Source organism: Lynx canadensis, chromosome D1 (assembly GCF_007474595.2).
Source record: "Lynx canadensis isolate LIC74 chromosome D1, mLynCan4.pri.v2, whole genome shotgun sequence".
Classification (NCBI taxonomy): Eukaryota; Metazoa; Chordata; class Mammalia; order Carnivora; family Felidae; genus Lynx; species Lynx canadensis.
The window spans coordinates 72,511,078-72,533,799 of record NC_044312.2 but is presented as its reverse complement, the minus strand read 5'-3'; the positions used below and the strand labels follow the sequence as shown (position 1 = coordinate 72,533,799).

The 22,722-nt window shown below is 36.4% G+C and overlaps 1 protein-coding gene across 9 annotated transcripts in view; it reads left to right on the top strand.

Moving 5' to 3' along the window:
• SOX6 (SRY-box transcription factor 6) overlaps positions 1–22,722 on the top strand; it is a 620,069-nt gene that overhangs the window by 472,719 nt on the left and 124,628 nt on the right. For 6 of the 9 annotated variants that reach the window (XM_030330807.1, XM_032594837.1, XM_030330808.1 and 3 more), the window contains one exon: positions 16,171–16,294. In XM_030330807.1, the coding sequence (XP_030186667.1) occupies positions 16,171–16,294 (124 nt within the window). The remainder of the gene's footprint in view (positions 1–16,170; positions 16,295–22,722) is intronic. The other 3 variants (XM_030330815.1, XM_030330812.1, XM_030330814.1) reach the window with 1 other exon arrangement.

The window sequence follows — 22,722 nt, the reverse complement described above, 5'->3', positions numbered from 1 at the left end:
GTTTTGGTTTCTGGTTTTTGGTTTTTGGTTTTTGGTTTTTGGTTTTGTTTTTTTGCTATTGATTGTATGAGTTCTTTATATATTTTGGATATTGACCTCTTATCAGATATATGGTTTGTAAATATTTTTCCCATCTCATGGGTTATCTTTTCATTTTCTTGGTGGTTTCTTTTGCTTTGAAGAAGTTTTTTTATTTGATGTAGTTCCATTTCTTTATTTTTTATTGTGTTGCCTGTACTTTAGGTGTATCATATCCAAAAAATCATTACTAAGACCCATGCCAAGGAGTTTTATTCATATGTTTTCTTCTAGGAGTTTCATGTTTTTAGGTCTTAGGTTTAAGTCTTTAATCCATTTCAAGTTAATTTTCATGAGTGGTATAATGTATGGGCCCAGTTTCATTCTTTTACATGTGAATATCCAGTTATACCAGCACCATTTATTGAAGAGACTAGACTATCTTTGCTCCATTGAGTATTTTTGGCTCCCTTGTCAAATATTAGTTGATTGTATACACTTAGGTTTATTTCTAGGCTCTCGGTTCTGTTCTCTTGATCCGTATGTCTGTTTTATGCCAATACCATACTCTTTTGATGAAGATGACTTTATAGTATAACTTGAAATCAGAAGTGTGGTACCTCCTTGCTTTGTTCTTCTTTCTCAGAATTCCTTTGGCTATTTGGTCTTTGGTGGTACCATGTAAATTTTTAAGTGGTTTTTTTTTTTCCTACTTCTATTAAAAAATGCCTTTGAACTCTTGGTAGGGATTGCATTAAATCTTTGGATAGCTTTAGGTAGCATTGATATTTTAGCAATATTAATTCTTTAAATCCATAAACACAGGATACCTTTCCATTTATTTGTGGCTTTGATTTCTTTCATCAATTTCTTATAGCTTTCCATATAGAGACCTTTCACCTCCTTGGCTAAATTTATTTCTAAATATTTTATTGGTATTGATGTTATTGTAATATAATTAACTTTTTAATTAAAGTTTTTACAGCAATTTCTATTTTGCAAAGAGCTACATATATCATTTGATCTTTGCAAAATATTTGAAAGGTAAGTATAACACTGGGGTTTGGAATTTACATTTGTTGAAGTGTGAGAGACTGAGTGAGTAGAAAACAGGTAAAAATTGTGGTTATAAAAGATAGTACTACTTTTCTTAAAAGTCCACAATACCTTAGCTTGCTTGTTTCCTCCCTCCTCTTTCTTCTCTCTTTACTTTCTTTGTACCATTTTTTATATTTCTTTTCATTCTTTTTTTTTTTACATTTATTTATTTTTGAGAGACAGAGTGTGGGCAGGGGAGGGACAGAGAGAGAGACACAGAATCAGAAGCAGACTCCAGGCTCCAAGCTGTCAGCACAGAGCCCGATGCGGGCTCGAACCCATGAACTGTGAGATCATGACCTGAGCCGAAGTCGGACGCTTAACTGACTGAGCCACCCAGGTGCCCCTCTTTTCATTCTTCTCATGTCTTTCTTCATTTCATTTCTCTTCTTTTCTCTTCTCTTTTCTTAACATCTTGTAATTAGGGCAACCCTGTCTAATACTACTTTTATTTTGGGGGGTGTGGCACAGAAGATTGGCTAAAATTTTAAATCTAAGACATACAATGCTCCTCCTTCTTTATTTGCTTACTATTAAGAAATATCATCAAGGGCTATGTAATACTGTGTTTTACATGGAGTGAAGTAAAAATTAATACTTTAAAATAGAGAACAAATGAATATTAGGATTTATTAGTAGGATTGCTTAAATAATGTTGGAAAAGTCAATGTTTTTATTTTCCATTTAGAATTCTGATTATTTTTATGTTATTGACCTGAGTGATCCAGCATATCATCCCATTTCTTTTTGGGCTTGGTTTCTATTCCTTTGCATTTGCAATTGCATAAGTTATTCCTAATCAGTCTTAAATGATGTTATTGGTCTATTGTTCTTTGTAATGCAAAAAGTTATGAGAGGTAAATTGCTGCAGCATATGACTCTGTATTGTAAATTCCAATTTCATTTGACATATACGACATTAGTATAAACTACCAACAAAAACTGAAAGCAAAAATGTTTAATTTAACCAGTGTTTGAGCCAGTTTATATATATTAGATTTTCAACTTTCTGATCTTTACTAACAGTTGATTTTTTTTCCCATAGAAAAGTTGGCAGGTAGCTTAAATAGTCTTAAATATTCCTATTCTTCCCATACAGAGACTAAATTCAGGAATTGCATTTTTAGTTTCCATCAGTAAGCTTCTCTGCTACCTAAACTTTTATTAAAAAATATAATATTTGCAGAAAATACAATATTTGCAGTGATGTAACAGTAGCCACTTAGATTTTAATTTGTTATCCTCTTCTCCCCTGTAGGCATAAAAGAGTACAAATGTTTGAAAGTTATGTGCTTCTTGTCTCATATGGAATCGCTGGACAGGCCATGTTTTAGTCAGTCAGTTAATCAATCAGTCAGATAATTACTTTCATATTTAAAGGCACTATCCTAGTAGTAGTATATTACGAACTATCTGCAAGATTTTTTTTTTTTTTTACTGTACCAGACAGGATATATAAGATGGAAAAAGGCCAACAATATATCCCTACTTCACGACTGTTGAGGTCGTTTCTAACCTGGTCTCCTTGCTTTCATTCTTGCACTAATATAATCATTTTCCTCACAGAAACCAGAATGATCTTTATAAATCTAAATCAGATCTCATGCCACTTCTCTCCTCAAACCCTCTAATGGCTTTCTATCACATTCAAAAGAAAATCCAAATTCCTCACTGTGCCCTACAAAGCCCCAAATGATCTGGTCTTTGCCCATCTTTCTAATCTTTCCCTTGCTACTCTCTGCTCATTTGCTTTGGACTTATTAGGTTACTCAACCCAAGTTATTGCTGCTTCAGTTACTTTGCCCCATGTGCCTTCTGCCTGAGTTGCTTTTCTCTCATGTAATTCCAGGTAGCATTTCCTTAGGTCATTCAACCCTGTGCTATATTATGTCTTTATAGAAGCCTTCCTTGGCTATCCCTCTCAAAAATAGTCCTCTCTACTCCTTACCCACTATATCCCTCTTTCTGGCCTCTACCCTTCAAATGCTATCTCATCATATTACTTTATTTTTATTCATAGAATTTATTATGAATGGGTATGTTTTGTATTTTTATATATTTTTTGCCCACGTGTATGTATACACACACACACATATATACATATGTATGCATATATACTTTTATTTTCATGTTTTCTGTCTTCCCTAGGAGATAATGGTAGGGGATTTTGTGTACTTCTATGTCCCCAATACCTAGATAGAATTGACACCACAATAGTGTCAGATTGAAATAAAAACCATTAAATAATTCAACACAATATGTGCAGTATAAATTTTAACAGAGGGAAAGATATTTTTTGCTTGGGGAATTTTCATTTAGTAGTTGAATTTGAGCTAAACTTTGAAAGGTAGGTCAGATTTGGGAAGGCAGAGAGGAGAGGAAAGATCAGTCTATATGTGAGAAGAAGTGACTTGAACAAAGACTTAGAAGCTATTGAAAGCAAGAAATGAAAGATGGCAAACATAATAGAAAAACAACCTTGAAAGGTACATTAAGAACATCTTGCAGACTGATTTTAATACCAGACTAGGCTAGGGAGTTTGGACCTTATGTTTCATAATAGAGACATTATTATATCTAAGTTATTTAATATGAACATAGTACTAAATAAAAATACAAAAAGAAAATTTCTCTTTTTATTTTATTTTTTTAAAGTTTATTTATTTTGAGAGGGAGAGAGAGTGAGCACAAGCATGGGTGAGGAAGAGAGAGGGAAAGAGAGAATCTTAAGCAGACTTCTCGCTGTCAGTGTGGAGCCCAAGGCAGGGCTCAAACCCACAAACCATGAGATAATGACCTGGCGAACATCAAAAGTCAGATGCTTAACCAAATGAGCTACCTGGGTGCCCCTCTCTTTTTATTTTTATTTTATTATTATTTTTTTATCAACAGAGACCACATGAGAGCGGGGGAGGTCAGAGCGAGAGAGAGAATCTTTTTAAAAAAAAATTTTTTTTTAATTTTTTTTTTCAACGTTTATTTATTTTTGGGACAGAGAGAGACAGAGCATGAACGGGGGAGGGGCAGAGAGAGAGGGAGGCACAGAATCGGAAACAGGCTCCAGGCTCTGAGCCATCAGCCCAGAGCCTGACGCGGGGCTCGAACTCACGGACCGCGAGATCGTGACCTGGCTGAAGTCAGACGCTTAACCGACTGAGCCACCCAGGCGCCCCTAAAAAAATTGTTTAATGTTTATTTATTTTTCAGAGAGAGAGAAAGAGAGACTGAGCACAAGTGGGGGAGGAGCAGAGAGAGAGGGAGACACATAATCCAAAGCAGGCTCTAGGCTCTGAGCTGTTAGCACAGAGCCTGACGCGGGGCTCCAACTCACAAATCGTGAGATCATGACCTGAGCTGAAGTCAGATGCTTAACCCACTGAGCCACCCAGGCACCCCAGAGAGAGAGAGAATCTTAAGCAGGCTCCACATTCAGCACAGAGTCCGATCTCATGATCAGATCAAGATCATGACCTGAGCCAAAATCAAGAGTCAGACGTTTAACTGACTGAGCCACCCACCCCCAAATTCTCTTTTTAAATAACATGTTAGCGTATCCTTACATTATCTTCAGTGTTGACATACTTTGCATTTACTTGGGGTAGCAGGTGAAGAAGCGTGTGTAAGTGTGTGTGTGTATGAGTAGAAGTGTACATGCTGAGGCTGGGGCAGGGGTTGTTGGTTACATTCCAAAATGACATTGAAGTTGCAGGTCATTAACTTTTTGCACTAAAAAGATTAGAGTGCGATAAAGAGTGAAAGCCTGAAAGTTATTATTATTTTCTTAATTTGTTCTTTTAATGTTTATTTATTTTTGAGAGGGAGAGAGACAGAGCACAAGTAGGGGAAGGTCAGAGAGAGAGGGAGACACAGAATTCAAAACAGGCTCCAGGCTCCAAGCTGTCAGCATGGAGCCTGGTGCGGGGCTTGAACCCATGAATTGCAAGATCATGACCTGAGCCGAGGTTGGACACTTAACTGACTGAGGCACCCAGGCGCCCCTTTGGCTATAGTTATTATTTATCCTTTTACTCAGTATCCATTTCTTATAGCAATCCCCTTACTTTACTCTCCAGCCCCCACCTCAGTTACATATATAGGCACCATCTCTTATTGGTACTTCCAGGGAAGGTCAGCTTGCCATGGCTGGGCCCCAGCTGTCAATAGCTTAGACATCTTATTTATGTTCTGTTTGGAGTTCACAGCATATTTTTCAGGCCTGTAACTTCAGATGAAATTGCTTCTATTTTTGATGATAGCTGATGCTTAAATACTTCTCTGTCATTCATTCTATGTTGTATAACCAGCCCACTGTGACATAACAAATATTTTTTATTATTATTTTGGAAAACTGTATTCTTGGCTCTTATGGTGAGAAGAGCTTATCATCTCTGTCAGTAAGGATTATAATCAATGATGATAAAATTATTAAAGAAGCTTAGAGGCCTCTTTATACTATAGAAGAATTTCAACAGATGTGCTGGGGGAACTCAGTCATTAAAAAATATTTTCTAATAAATGAATAAGGTCAATTTTTGTATTCTCACACCAACCAGTGGACTTCAAAGTCCGAGCATGGCATGCCAAAAGAAAAGATTGCTGTGATGAAGTATATTTGGAGCAGATGCATATTTCTGTTGCTTCGATTTGAGGATTGCAAATGATAAAAGGACTTTGAATTGATTCAGAAGATTAAAAAATCAGAATTATTGTAGCTTACTTTCAGAGAATGAAAATTCTGTAATACATCTGTGTTATGAATATTTGTTGAGTCCCTACTCTGTGCAAGAGAGGAGCTTTTGCTAAGCCCCAGGGAGATATAAAGTCCCTGCCTTTAAGTTGTGCATAATTTTAACAAGACCTGTAGTCTAAGATGTAAACTTGCATTTCTGTAAGAGGAATTTAATAATTGAACTCTGGTCATTGCTACCAGAACAAGCTTGTGTAAAATACTTCAGGGGTAAAAGCCAGATTGCCTTCATTACAGGTCAAAAGTTTATGAAAGGTTTATATCTGAATTTGGTTGTTACAAAGAAAGGAATGCCATATTCTTCACAATGTTACCATATTTATATGGCATTTATACAAAATTTGAAAAAAAATTAATTTCCATCTTTGCAAAACATTTTGATCATTGTATATTTAATGGGGTTTCCATCTGAGAACAACAATCATTAGTCTCTAATATGTTTCATACTTCTGTGGAAATAAGACAGGGTGGAATAAGAAACATTCATCTTCACTAGTCTTTGGAAATATCTAAAGTAATTGACTAGCTCAGTCTTCTGTGATGGCCTGGTGACCACTAACTGTGACTATTTGCATAATAGTCAACTCTTCACTTCTGTAGTGATAACTGTTTGTATCTGATTAAAATTAAGACTGTTTTAGTTCTCTTGACTTTTCCAGAAGTTGCAAAAATTGAGATTTGCTGTTCTGCTTTAACCAAACAAATGCACACATGGGGATAACAATATGCTGAGTTTATGCAGATTTTACAGCACGAATCTGAATAAAATACCCACTAATAGATCCTTAAGGAGTAATAAACACACATGAATTTTCCTTAGTTGCACTTTAAAGTGATTTTAACATACTACTAGACCTTAACAATAATATTTAATTGACAAGATTATGCATTTGTATGGATTGAAAAGGTGGTAGATATCTAATTCCAAATGAATCATAAATTTTACTTTTGCATAACATGTTTTATTAATTTCTCTATGGCCAGGATATTCTGCTTCCCTCCTGGTGAGAGTTTCTTAAAACATAGTAAGATAATTTAAACACATTTAATTAACATTTATCATCCATTTTATAAAGTAATCTGACTTTTGTCCTCATAAATACTCTCAAAATTTTTCTAGGTTATAGGCCATAGGAAGACTATGGAATGATACTTAATGGAATTTTTGTTGTAATTTAGTTTTCTTTTTAAGCAAATCTTTACTTTCTCTGTTGACCCTGTTCCCAAGTAAGCTGACAAACTGGATGATTTGTACTATTATGTAAGTGAAAACAAACCTAGCACCACTACCTGATAAAATAAGGCTATAGACTTCTCTAAGCCATCTTTATATTCCCAGTGCCTAGCACAGTACCAGTCAGATAGTACTAGGTGCTCAATAAATGGCTGCTGGTCAGGTGATTAAAGACAGGCACTATAGACCTCTTTATAAAGTGACATATTTCTTGGGAGCCTAAGAGGTCATCTTATATGTGTGGAGCTCTTTATTTCCGAGAGTAAGAGGACAAATAAGTAAGAGATACTAGGAATTATGATTATATTAGTGCTAAATCCATGTTCTTTTCTTTCAAAATTCAGTATTTAAACAGAACATGTACAAATGAATGAGATCGGGGTGCTTGGAGGGCTTAGTTGGTTAAACAACCAACTCTTGATTTCAGCTCAGGTCATGATCTCATGGTTCATGAGATTTAGCCCCACTGTCAGCGCAAAGCCTACTTGGGATTCTCTCTCTCCCTCTCTCTATACCCACCATCTGCTCATGCGTGTGTGCTCATGCACTCACCCTCTCTCTCTCTGTCTCTCTCAAAATAAATAAATAAATAACATAAAGTGAACAAGAGATAAAGAAGTGACATTTGACTACCGATGATCCTGGTAGATTAATGAGTTATTTGCCCATTTTAGAAGCTATAAATAGAGTGGGTATATACAGTATGCTGAGATTATAAAAAGAAGTGTTAACACAAAGGACAGGATTGGCTCTTTCAGGGTTATTAATATCTCTCTCTGAATATGCACCTAAAGAAGATTTTTAGAACTTGTGCTATTGACCTGATGGATGGAGTTATTGTGCTCTTACATTCAATGATCATTTCTGTCCTGTATAACCAAGGAAGAAACCTGGAAAATGCAGATTGTGATGTGGATTTAAATAACTATCTTAAAGACCAACTAGTAAAAAAAATTGCTCTGTTTGCATGTCTTACTCTTGTTAGAGTGGGGACATAGTGAACTAGAGACAAGATATGTTTTTTTTTTATTTCTTCTATGAATATTTTAGATATTTTATGAAATATATTTAGCAGTGTAAATTAGTAAAGACAAGTTGACTACTGAAGTTATTTTCTCTTTTTTCCTTCAATTAACTTCTTACTGAGGTATAATATACATGCAGAAAAGCATATATCATAAGTATAAAGTCAGCTCTTAATTGAGGTTCAAACTGAAACATAAGACTCTAAAAGAATAAAGACAGGGTTTTTGAAAGGATGTCTTTGGATTATAATATCTTGAGTTTGTTCTACCTTTTCATGATTTTTCTAGGCCCTTTAGTGAGGATTTTGAAAAGAGTGGTGGCAGTAGTATGCACAGTTCTTGGAAGAAATTGCATTACATTAAAGATGAATGTTAACAATGGTAACAAGTTGTTTTGTGTATTATCCTGGTGGGCCCTGAGAGAGTGAGACAGAGAGACAAAGATGATGAGGGGAAGGGACAGAATATTTGCTACCAACCAACCAACAAACAAAAACAAAGCAGGAATTCCGGATGCAGTTACATAATGTCTATCCATTGCAAGTTGATGGGAAACATCTGGGAAGATGGGACTCTGTTCTCAAATAGTCTTTTGTGTCCCAGAATTGTTCCTGATGAAATTTGATTTTTTTTCTCCTACCAGATCCAGGTAGATTCTCTACAAGCAGAGATTTGCTAAAAGACAAATGAAAAGCAAAGAAGGTGATACCAAGACGTATTTAAAAGTCATTCTTTATTATTATTATTATTTTTACTAATAATAAAAGTGATTCATTGCATTAACCAATGCATATCGGTGCCCAGAAAACTGGCTCTTTGGTCTAAGGTGCTTCTCACATTGATCAGTTGTTACAACATGCCTACTATATCCCTAGCCTTGTGATAAAAGCAGTGGAGCATATAGAAATATAAATGCCACAGGCCATTCAGGACACTCAATTTATTTCATGATAGGTGATTAATGAATTGAAAAAATTAATGAATAGGTAGTAGGTCATATATAATATAAGACTCCTTTGTGTACTTCCAACTATGGTCGACCAAGAGAACTTCAATATGCTGACTACTACATTGTGCTTCCTAAAATAGGACAGAACATGGTCGACATTTTAGACAGGATTTAAGCAAAACCAGGTTTGAAATGGTTTTATGTTAAGGCATGCATGTATCCTACCAAATGAGACCCTTTCCCTCCTAACTCTTCAGAGTTAACTGAGATCCATATACAGTTTGGCATGTACTTTTTGGCACTAAGAAGACACCTCCCTGACTTTGAAGGCTTTTCATGCAAGGTTTCTGGGTCCTTTATTTCTTCCTCTTTAGACATGGAGGCTTTTACAGTGGTAGCATTTTATACGAATGACTCAGCTATTCTTTGCAATAAAGAACAGAGCCTTCAGGAAATTCCCTCCCTGTGCCCCCCTCCCTCTCCAACTGCTCTTTCCCACTCTTTATTTTCTATCTCTGTCTCCCTTTCTCTGTCATCATTTACAAACATTGGAAACAATTCCTTCCAACAGATTAAAGAAGCTTTCTTCAATTAAACCACATGAGGAATGATTTACTAGAAATAAAGCCTTAAAATAATCTTCACTTGCTCACTGGTTTTAACTCAGTATTAGACATTAATATGCTCATGATTTTCAATACAAATACATATTTCCCATCACCAAAAAAGTTAAATAATCTTCACGAAAGAGAAAATGAGCCCCCCTGAGTGTCACTCTGTTTGCATATTAGCGCATAGCCAGGTCTCTGCCAAGTTGCTCTCTGACTGACTGCTGCAGATGCTCTTTCTCAAGTATTCTGAGTCATATCTTTAGTACAAGTCTTCAGGGACAAACAATAGCACCTGTTCCTCACAAGATATCAGGCCAGTTAGCCCATTCATGTATCTTTAATGAAGCTCTGGGGCAGATGGCAAAACACGGCATCATCAACAACTTAGCACAGAGAAAACAAAGGGATAAGTATTGATGCAACAATGCTGTTTTACAGATAGGAAGAGACAGAATCCAAGTGTTTCACATGCGTCTTGCTGCTGTCTTGATTGTCTGAAAGATGTGAACACCAAGCACTTAAAATTTCTGGGCATGTAGCCTATTTGATCAAGAATGTGTTCCCCACTTTCTGCAAAAGGGTAACACTTTGGTCAGGGACTGTGGAAGTTTAGAATCGATGGTCAGTTGTACTTGGGCACCTGCAGTTTGTTTCTTTCATGATGCCCTGACTCAGCTTCACCTACGATGTAGTTTCTGGTTTCTCGTGATCAGTCAAGTGACATACCCAGCCGGTTAGTGCTGACTTTGGTTTCATGTTCAGAGAGATATTTTTGCCCACGTCAAATTTTACTCTTTGTATTAACCAAATCATTTTTACCTGTGGAATAATGAAAGGATCTTTGAATTTGTGCTAAGGGAAAGCTACACTTTCAAGAAAAGAAGATGCTATTTGAAATTTTGATAACTTCTTGGGAAAGACATGTGGAGACTGGCAATTCTTTGATGGAGTGAGGGGAATTCTATTAGTTTTTATTCTTTTGTAAAATATTTTTGGAAGTTGCTGCTTCCAATGTGACTGCCTTCCCCGGCATGTCATCAAATGGGAAGATAGGATGATGGGAAGGAAGAGGGAAGGTAAGCTTACATTCTTCAGAGCGGGGTGGGGCTTTTCTGTATATTCACAATTATTTATCTGTCCTAAGCCCTGACACTCAGTGCAGTAAACAGAACTCACAACTTCTATAGGAGAAAAATATCCTGGATGCTTATGTGATTCTTGTGTGGCTGCCAAGCGCTCTTTCTTTATCTCTCCTCCCTTCTTTGTTCTTGCTTTCCATTTCTGTCCCACATTCAATCAATAATTTTCTAGTAAGTACAAGTACAATAAATGGAAAGCTACGAAAGGGGTAAATTATTGCTTTAATACATGCTTTCTCCTCATATTACTTGCACTGGGCCATACTGGTCAGCTTTCTATAAAAGGTAGTAGTTGCAAGTATTCAGAGACCTCCACTACCCTTGTGAGTTTTTAAGACGCATAATTCCTTTAAAATAATATCACACTGGGGAAATCTGAATAAGGTTGTTGGATTGTATCAATGTCAATATCCTGGTTGTGATAGTGTACTGTAGTTTTTCAAGTTATGGCCATTAGGGACAAATACATGGGATCTCTCTGTAGTATTTATTTAAAATGCATGTAAATTTACGATTACATTTATGAAACTTTCAGTCATCTGTTATTACAAAGCATTATATTCCTTATCTCACTTAGGTGTGTTTAGCAAAAGACGACTTGATGCTTAATATAATATGGCACTTAAAAATGTAGACTTTGATCCTGAAACCTGGACTTGAATCCTGGCTGTAGCACTTTTTAATTGGCCAACCTATCGAGACTCTCATGGTTTTGTCTTTCTCATTAAGTGAATGAGGAGAAATAGTAAATACCTCACAGAGGTTTGAGGATTAAATGAGATAGATCATGTAAATCATTTTCCCAGTGCTTGACATATAGGAAACACTGGAAAATATTGGCAGCTGTGATGATGATGATTATCGTTACCAGCATCATCACTATTATTACCTCTATAATTAGAGCTACAAGAGGAGTGCTTCATCATCTTCTCTTGGTCTAGATTCTAATTGCTACAGAGTATTTTGTCTTGTCTTTAATAAGGGACATTTTGATTATTCACATCATTGTTTTCCTTGAAATAAGTTAAGGGCAAGTTTATCATTTGGAGCTAAATAATTACTGTTAATAAATATAATACATTTTTGAAATTAATGACAGTGGCTTTAATTGATCAAATTGTTCAGGGTACAAAGAAGAGAGAAGAAGGAACAAACTGGAACTGAACAATATACTATCCCTACTCCAGAGTCACTCCAACAATCCACCTCTGAAATAGAAAATTTGTTTTGGTTGCAGCCCTCCAGATTTTCTTTACCCAAAGAACATACACACATGATTTCTCTTTTTCCTATCACTGAAGTCCATGTGATGTAGTGGAAAAAGCACTGGACAGGGTGATGAGCAGTTCTGGACTCCAATCAAGCCCTGTCGTAGATAGTGTGACCACAAGCCATGTCTTTTACCTGCTCTAGGCACCTGTTTCCCTATGTGTGTAGTGTGAGGTTTGGCTTAGATTAGTGATTCTCAGAGAGTGTTTCCTGGGCCACACTGCCTGCTTTACCTGGATACTTGCTGGGAAAGTACACTCTCGGACCCCACCTCACATCTACTGATTTAGAGGCTCTGGCAGCGGGCGGGAAGGGACGGTAGGGCCGAGCAGTCTTTGTTTTAACAAGCCCTCTAGCTGAACTAGATACGTGCTAAAGTTTGAGAATCACTTCCCTGAATTAAGTTTTAGTCTAAATATTAGATTGTTGGGCCTAGCTCCCAGAGTTTCTGATTCATAGATCTGGAAAGGGGGGTGGGGCCTGATAATTTGCTTTTTTGAAGTTCTCAGATGTTGCTGATATTACTGGTCAGGTATCACACTCTGAGAACTAGTAGGTTAGATCAGCTCTAAACTCTGTTCCAACTCTGATTCTATCATTACGATTGCTTTCACAATGTCTTCTGTCCCCCTTCTTACTTACTTTATCCCCCAATTTACTGAAGCTGCCTCAAAACTAATCGCCTTGGAAGTTTCTAACATATCCTACTTTGTAGAGGATGATGGACAGAAAGGAACTTCCCTAAATTCTTACAACTTATGTTAATGTGAAACACCTACAGCTCTTTGGCATTGACATTGACCTTAGACGGTTTAGTTAGTCATCTCACGTATGTAGCTAGTTACAAAAGAAATATCTTCATGCACCAAGATTCAAGAATTAAGGTCTGATGCTTAATTGCCATTGATCCCCTTGTGTTGTCTCATGATCTGAAGAGCTTGGGCACCAATGTAGAAGTAAAATTATATTTTTATCCTAAGATGCTGTTTAATGAATAACACTAACATTCCCAAATTGCATCTTCAGATGATCCTTGTAATCCCACCTCTTCTATTTTATGGTTTTCTAGATACTTGGGATGGGATAATGCTCTGTGTGGCCTACTGTCTGCTAAGAACATGACAAGCCTCTGCCTGTCAAATTGAATTATTTAGTTGGTTCATATTTTCTTTTCTGAAGTAGAGTTATGGGTAAGAGTCACTGTTTCTTGTGTGTGTGTGTGTGTGTGTGTGTGTGTGTGTGTCTGTGTGTGTTTTTTAGTAATTTGATAATTTTCTAGAACAGAATATGCAAACTGCATATGAAAAAAAGGAGGGCTCTTACATTTACTGAGTGCCTATTATGTGCCAGTCACTGTGCCACAAGTGTTACTTTTCTGGTCTATTGAATCCTCACAATAACCATGTAAGATACTATCATTAGCTTTTAGATGAGGAAATAGACTCAGGAAGGTTAAGTAACTGTTCATGATCACACGGCCAAGGAAATGGCAGTGTATAGATTTAAGCTCAGATAAGATTGATAACAAAGCTTCTGTAGGCATCGTAGATTCTGAACAAATATGTGGTAAATGAATGAATAAAGCAATGAGTACATCACGTTATCTTCCTAATGCTGAATTTGAAACAATCTGGATCATAGAGTTGGAAAGGCTCTCTAGGTCATTATCTAGTCAGGGGTTTAGTTATGTTGATCCTTTAAAGGATCCCTAACATGTGGGTATACAGCCTTTACTTGACTACCTCTAGGGAATATGACACACGCAACTCTTTAATCAGAATGATTGTTGAATAAGTCATTATTAGAAAATTCTTCTCTACCTTAAACTCCCCTAAAATCCCTTTCTTAAGTCTAGTTCTGCCCTTTGTAACTGCTCAGACTTAATCTGATTCTTTTGCCATATGAAGATAGCCTTGTATCTTTTCTCTCCCAAGCTAAATAGCTCCTTTTTTTCAGCTACCTCTCAAGATCCGTAGCACATAATAATAGCTTAATAAATGTTCGTTACAAAGAAGGAAAGAATAAATAAATATGATAGCTAGACCTCTCACTTGTTCCCCTTTAAAGCATCAAGCATCTGTGCTATGTTCTAGGTACATGTTTGGAACCATATTTCTAGAAGAAAATGAAACGATTTCCTTTGATGTGCTCTTGCACTGAACACTCCTACCAAAAAGACCGTGTTTTATTTTCTGACATAGAACAGTGCCCTCATCTTTGACATCTCAGGTTTGCATCAGGTCACAGCAAGCTTGAGTTGAACAGCCAACCTAGTGCTTTTCTTCAGGGTTAAAGGCAAGACCTGGGCACAAGGGGATCAGCTCCAATTTACGCAGGCTAAGTTTGTACTCTAACATACAAAACTCGGGCTTACCTCAGCTAAAATGGTAGAAATAGCTGCCCAAAGCTAGTTTCTTTCACGCCCCACTGGCAAGGTAGTAATTGCACAAAGACCTTTTTATTATAAGTTGATTTTCCTGAGAAATGAATTCAGAAAAATACTGTAAAGTGTTTATTTTTTGCTTGCCCTTTATTAACCCACATCTTAGGGCTTTCCCTAGAGAAAAGCTGTTGGTAAATGAAACCTCTTAGACCCACACAGAAGCATTTTTGCACCATGTCCCTGGCTGTGGAGGGAACAGGGACAGGACAAGGCAAGTTGGCGCTATGTAAACAGGGTCATCAGCCAGTGCATGGAATTTTGCCTAAAGAGAAGATTTAAGAATTTAAATGGGGGAAGGGTTTGGGGTTGGTAGAATTACTGGTAAATGTTTGTATCTTAAACAGGATATAATGCAGCTCTTTTATACTAGTAAAGAGCCCAAAGACCCAGTTTGAACTTAAAGAGCATCTCTGTTAGTACATCCTAGTTTTGATCTTTAAATAACAAAAGTCCTGGGGCCCCTGGGTGGCGCAGTCGGTTAAGCGTCCGACTTCAGCTCAGGTCACGATCTTGCGGTCCGTGAGTTCGAGCCCCGCATCGGGCTCTGGGCTGATGGCTCGGAGCCTGGAGCCTGCTTCCGATTCTGTGTCTCCTTCTCTCTCTGCCCCTCCCCCCTTCATGCTCTGTCTCTCTCTGTCTCAAAAATAAATAAACGTTAAAAAAAATTTTAAATAACAAAAGTCCTATAGTTCAACCTATGAAATCAGGCACTAAAAGCCAGGGCAGTACCTTACTGTGATGCTATACTGGAATCAGGGTAGCATGTGTAGAGTAAAAAAAAAGGAGCTAGGAAATTAAAATGTGATTTCACAGGCATGATTTTGTCATAGCTCTTATTTTCTTTATATGGAATACAAATACAGATATAGAGTGAAGATTTTCTATTTTGCATTTTTGTGCTGTTTGATACATTTATTGAGGTCAAATGAAATTTGATATAGTAGGATTTATTATGAAATGCTCTCTGAATACAACTCCATAATTACTGAGCTACATGGTAGTGCATAAAGCTGTAAAACTGCTAAGCCAGACAAGCAATTTATATGTTACATCGAGGTGTGTATGGCAAAGAATATTAGTTTAATTGGGAGCCAAGATGTAGTAGCCTTAAATCTAAAGAGCTATATGTTTAACATAATGCGGTAAGGCTTTGAAATAAGATACCTAAACTGGGGAGATAAAGCATTTGGAATATATAACAATTAGACATTATTTTCTGACCAAGAGATACTAAACGCTGTTTTCCAAATAAAGGGCAGACAGAATGCAAAGCAGGTCAAAGGGCAAAACCTTTCAACATTGCACAGTGTAAGAAGCAAACTTATTCCGATTGTTTTAAGGAAAAAAAAAAGACAAAAAGGAAAAGAAAAGAGTCGAGATGAAAGAAAAACCATTCACCACAATTTGGTGTAAGCAGGGATGAGGCAAATTCACGACAAGGTTGTGTCCTTGGAGTCCTAATGGGATCTAAGAACAGGGTTTTGGTAACTTCTGCCTGTGTTTTCTCAGGGAGCAGTTTCGGAATGAGGTCAGAAGTGGGTGGCTGTTTGGGTACCAGCACACCAGCAGGAGTGAAAAACAAATACTTCTTGGCATACATTTGTTCTCTGTCTGATCATAGGCTCTCTTCTGTTTAGCAGGTTCAGGGTCACATGCCTCCGCTCATGATCCCAATTTTTCCACATGACCAGCGGACCCTGGCAGCAGCTGCTGCCGCCCAGCAGGGCTTCCTCTTCCCCCCTGGAATAACATACAAACCAGGTAAGTAGAGAGGAATTCAACATTCTTTTGGAAATGCTAAGATCCTCATGTTTTTGCTTAGTAGTCACAACAAACACAGGAGCATACAAAGGAACTATGAATAAAATGATCATAAAAGCTGATTTTAAAGTCAAATTAGAACTGGAAAGTTAATTGGGAAGGAGGCATGTTACTCGTTTGTTGCAAAAAAAAACTTTTACTTTCTCTTTTTCCACCTGGTTTGTTCTGAATTCACAGATAAAATGCTACTTTCCCTGGAGACCACAAATTTCTGTTAGCTCGCTCTCATACCTTTACTGTGAATAATTGTCTTTGGTTAAAGACACTTTCCTCCTCCTCAAGAGCTTTTATGCTCTGGGAGAGTGGTCACATACACTATAAAATGCTATTGTTGTTTGTTGTCTGATTTCTCCTGGAAGAAAAGTTAAAACTGGGCAGATTTAATTAGCTCACCACTAATAGGTAAGATTCCTTTTTGATTTTAGTTGAAATAATGAAGCATTCAGTAGTATTTTCTCATTCATCTTTAAACCTCAAAACAGGTCACATAACCTTGCAGTGAAATATGTTTTGAGATGATTTAGCAAATGTTATGATTTTTCTTTATTCCTCTGAGTTTACTGGACTCCTGGGGAATTCAATTAGGGACATAATGGTTTGAAGCTTCTTTCAGAGCCTCCTTGTAAACAGGGCTTTAAATGTTTAAAGATATGTTGCCAAAGGAATCCAATGTAAGAAGATAGTCAAGTAAATAAAGTCAACCTTAATTTCATTTGTGCATTCTTTGTAAGTGACCTCAGCTCAGAAGTAGTGACCTTGTTCTACTCATTAATAATTTCCGTGTCAAGTTCTTTTTAACATATTAACCTGATTATATTAACCACCAAATCTGAGTGCAACAAATCTGAGCGCAGCGGCTTCTTTGTGTATGGGGTGTATAAAGTGAACAAAGGCATTTTAATGTGCTTAAAGTAATAATAAAATATAAATCACTTTACTAAAATCCTCAGTAAGGAAGCTTACTACATAGCGTAAAAAACAAATCTAGTGAGGTTTCACATCTATTTTAGTTGTTTATTGCTATCGATTACTCTTTTTTTTTTTTTTAATTTTTTTTTCAATGTTTATTTATTTTTGGGACAGAGAGAGACAGAGCATGAACGGGGGAGGGGCAGAGAGAGAGGGAGACACAGAGTCGGAAACAGGCTCCAGGCTCTGAGCCATCAGCCCAGAGCCCGACGCGGGGCTCGAACTCACGGACCGCGAGATCGTGACCTGGCTGAAGTCGGACGCTTAACCGACTGCGCCACCCAGGCGCCCCTCGATTACTCTTTTGCATTTGGTAGATTACCATCTTCCTTGTGAGGAAAGGTAGGATGTCTGTCAAAACTCCTATCTTTCAAGGAACAGAGATGTTAAGGATTTGCTTCCCTTAAGGACTGACTTTGAAAGTGCCTCAGGTACAAATTAGCCACACCTGGTATTACCAGAGATTTTGAGATACCTGAATGAAAGAAAATTGAATTTTGCAGGATTGAATTGCCTGCAAAATAAAAATAATGGATATTCTCCTTCATGCACCAGGGATGGTGCAGGTGACCCATGGACTTTGTGCAGTTAGGATTTTTAAAATAATTGCTGCTAGAGCAGCCATCCTTGGCTTTCTAGGAGATTCTGGGAGTAGAATCTCTGCCTGTTCCTGCCTTCGGCACCCACTTTTTAGTTATAATATAGTAACTAAAGCCTCCTGAATACTTACTTTATGCCAAACACTGTGCTAAGTATTTTACACAGATTATTTTATTTAATTATTACTTGAACATGTCATTTAACCTTGCTGAGCCTCACATTTTTCTCATCTAAAAAATTTGTCCACTGCTCAGTGTGGGTGTGAAGATTAAATTTGTTAAAATGTATGAAAGTTCTTTGGAAACTCTAAAGCACTAGGTTTGGGGGTAAAATCTAAGTAAATTTAACAACACTAAACTACATCCTTATCCATTAGAAGTGTCCAAAAGTATCCGTCTGCCTGGTGACCAAAAATAATGTTACAAGTATACCTAATGCTTCTTTTAGAAAAAATTATGGTGAAATATACATAATATTTAATATTTTAACCATTTATAACTATGCAACTCAATGACATTAATATATCTGCAATGTTGTATAACCATCACCACTATCTCTACCCAAAACTTTTAATCATCTGCAACGAAAACTCTGTGTGCATTAAACAATAACTCCCCCTATTCCCCTCATAACCTCTATTTTACTATCTTTCTCTATGAATTTGCCTATTCTAGATACTTCATGTAAGTTGAAACCAGACAATATTTGTTCTTCTATGTCTGGCTTATTTCACTAAACATAATGTGTTTAAGGTTCATCCATATTGCAAAGAGCCAGTTTTCCCAGCACTATTTGTTGAAAAGATGTTCTTTCCTCATTGAATATCCTTGGCACTCTTGTCAAAAATCAATACACCATGTATATTTCAGGGCCCTCTAATCTGTTTAATTGGTCTGTATATCTGTTCTTATGCCAGTACCATACTGTTTTAATTACTGTACCTTTGTAGTGAATTTTGAAATCAGGAATCATGAGTCTTCCAACTTTATTCCTTTTCAAGATTGTTTTGGCTATTGGGAGCCCTTACAATTCTGTATAAGTTTGAGGATTAGCTTTTCCATTTCTGTGATAAAGAGTTTTGGAATTTTGATAGATATTTCACTGCATCTGTTGATTGCTTTGGATAGTATTGATATCTTGACAATGTTAAGTCTTCCTATTGATGAACATTTCCATTTATATGAGTCTTAAAAATTTTCTCAGCAATGTTTTATAGCTTTCAGTGTACAAGACTTTCATGTCCTTTGTTAGATTTATTCCAAAGTATTTAATTATTTTAGATGCTATTATAAATAGAAATGGTTTCTTAATTTTCTTTTGGATTGCTTATTGCTGGTATATAGACAGACAAGTGATTTGTGTGTGTTAATCTCACAAGATTGCAACTTTTGCTAAATTTGCTTATTAGCTCCAATAGCTTTCTTGTGGATTCTTTAGGGTTTTCCATATGTAGGATCATGTCATATGCAAATAGAGATAGTTTTACCTCTTCCCTACCAATTTTGATGCCTTTTGTCCTCCCTCTTTTCCCTCACCTCCCCCCCCCCCAGCCCCCCACCTTTTGCTTGTCTAATAGTGCTGGGTTGAACTTCCAGTATAATGCTGTATAGCCATGAAAGCAGGCATCATTATCTCATTCCTGATCTTAGAGGGAAAGCTTTTCAGTCTTTTGCCATTGAGTATGATGTTAGCTGTGGATTTTTCATAAATATCCTTTATCATGTTGAGGAACTTTCCCTCTACTCCTAAATTTCTAAGAGTTTTTATCCTGAAAGGGTGTTGGATTTTGTCAAATGCCTTTTCTGCATCGATTGAGATAATCATGTGAATTTCTTCCCCTTTGTTCTATTAATGTGATGTATTACATTGATTTTTTTGTGTGTTGAACCACTTTTGCATTCCTGGGATAAATCCTGCTTTGTCATGGTGAATAATCCTTTTAATGTGCTGTTGGATTCAATATGCTAATGTTTTGTTGAGAATTTTATATCTATATGTGTAAAAGATATTAGTCTGTAATTTTCTTTTCTGTGGTGTCTTACCTGGATTTGGTATCAAGGTAATGTTGGCCTCATTATCATATAGGTAGGAAGTGTTTCCTTTTCTTCAATTTTTTTAAAGGTTTTGGGAAGAATTCATGTTAATTTTTCTCAAATGTTGGAGAATTTACTAGTACAGCTATCTGGTCCAGGACTTCTCTTTGTTGAGAAGTTTTGTTTACTGACTCAATCTTTTTACTTGTTATTGGTCTGTTGAAATTTTCTATTTCTTCTTGAGTCAGTTTAGGTAATATGTGTGTTTCAAGAAATTTGTCCACCTCTTCTAGATTGTGTAATATTTCAGTATAAAATTGTTACCCAGTGCTTCTTATTAATTCCTTTGTTTCAGTTAGCATTTACTGAATACCATTTATTTGTATAATGTGGGAGTATACATGTATATGCATGTATATGTGTATATGAATGTATGTATTCTCATTTAATTTTCTTAACAACTCTAAGATGTAGGTAGCATTATAACTATTTTTTTAAAAGAAAAAAAATACTAATAGTCAAATAAGTTGATTAACTTTTCTAAGCTTTCCCATCTAGAAATTAGTGAAGATAGAATTCAGACTGAAGTTCTCTGATTTGATATTTTATACTCTCGCAGACATGGTTTAAATGGATATGATATTAAGAAAAGTCAAACTCTTTATTTGATGTGGAAAATATGTGACTTATATGCATGAATTTATCCAAGTGACATTTTGTATTACTAGGTGTTTCCACGTCTTCCAGAATATGTAAAGCTGAGGTATATAACCACTATTGCTGGAATACTTGATTAATTAAATTTATCTACTTGAAATCAAGGCAGTATCCAAGGTTCTTCAGATTAGTAATTTCTTATTTATTTATTTATTTATTTATTTATTTATGCATGTATCTATGTATCTATGTATTTCTTTATTTCCAAGAGTATGCATTCACCAGCGTGAATGGGGGAGGGGCAGAGAGACAAGGAGAGAGAGAATCCCAAGCAGACTCTCAGCTCTTGAAGCCTGATGGCTGAGGGTGGTAGGGGAAACTAGATATCAAGAACTGTGAGAACATGACCTAAGCCTAAATCATGAGTTGGATGCCTAACCCAATGAGCCACCTAGACACCCCGTAATTTCATTTTTATTTATTTATTTATTTATTGAGAGAGAGAGAAAGAGAGAGAGAGCGCATGCATGGGCAGGGAAGAGGGGCAGAGGGAAAGAGAGAATCTTAAGCATATTCCATGCTTTGTGCAGAGTCCAAGACAGGGTTCTATTGCATGACTGTGAGATCATAACCTGAGCCAAAATCGGGAGTGGGATGCTTAACCAACTGAGCTATCCAGGAGCCCTTGTAATTCATTTTTAAGTAAGAGTGTTGAGGTCCAAGGAAAAAATATGCACATCCATGTAAACTAACCTAGTTTTTGGAGATCAAGATTATTTTAACTATGCCTCCGTTATATACAGAGGCTGTATCGTTGGTGAACTATTTTAAGGCATGAACTTTGAGTTGATATTTTAAGTTGATTTCTTGTAACAGATGGATTTATATCAGTTTATCCGCATTCACTTCTTTAATTGCTATTGTGACAAATTCCATGGATTTTCATATAATTGGTCAGTAGTCTGGATGTATCAATAAAATAAGTGAAGAAATTAAGATTGATTCTTAATTCTTATCTTCTTTAAAGGTATGAAAAACAATTCACATGTTCTTAGAAAATGCCCTGGGATCTATTGTTTGGTGAATAGAGGAGAAATTTAGCAAGACCAATAAGAGCATGGTGATCTCCACAATAGATACTGTTACCCATACCATTTTTTAAAAAATTTTTGTCCAGAACAAATTGATGGTGCCATTTTATTTTTAGGATTTCTAACTGTGTCATTCATTACCTGCTAACTTTTCCTGCAGTATGATGCCTCACAGAGATAAATGCAGATTGATGATGGAATTCTTTCAGAATATAGAGGAGTTGTAATATTTCGCTATTCTGAATATGGACATCCAGTCAAGATGCAAAGTGGCATGTCCAAGTCTGGACTGGTGGTTGTGATTGAAATATTTCCTTATTGTAGCAAGAATGAGGATAACTTATAAAAGTGGGATCTACCTATCAGTTGTTTGGAAACTCAAATAATTTACCATTATCCGATGATACCACCACACAATAATCTTTAAGGTAGTTAGGGGTGTGTGGTGTATTTTTCTTCTGTATTGGAGGGTGGAAAATGAAGTTTGAGACTTTGAACCAATTACTGAAGAGTCCTTGAATCTTGTCTTCTAGGTTAATGTATTTTTTCCTCTCGACTCCTTCCAACCTCTCCAAGTGATTTCTTCAGTAGGTTAATTCTGAAGTTAATATCCCAGGAGACCTTGTCGTTCTGAAGAATCAAAGTAAATGGACAGGATTTTACCCATGAGAGTTTGACTCTTTCATAAAAGTGAAATCTGTATTTGAATTACAGAAACTAGGAATATTCTTGCAGGAGATAGCATGAGTCTAATGGGTCCTAGGTTCTTAGTATAAGTTCTGCCTTCTCCTGTGTTTAAGTTTTAATAAGTTTTGGCTACATTTCACTTTCCTTGAATTTTTTTTAAAAAATGTACTTTCTCTCATTCATGGACTCTTGCTGTAGAGCTGGTTTGGTTCTGAAGGAATGTTGCCTATTGTGATAAGTGAAACTAATGTCAGGCACATTTTCCATAGGTTTTATTTGTTCTGTAATCTTCAGATGAAAATAGTCCGTTGAAAATTCTAGAAGGCTGGAA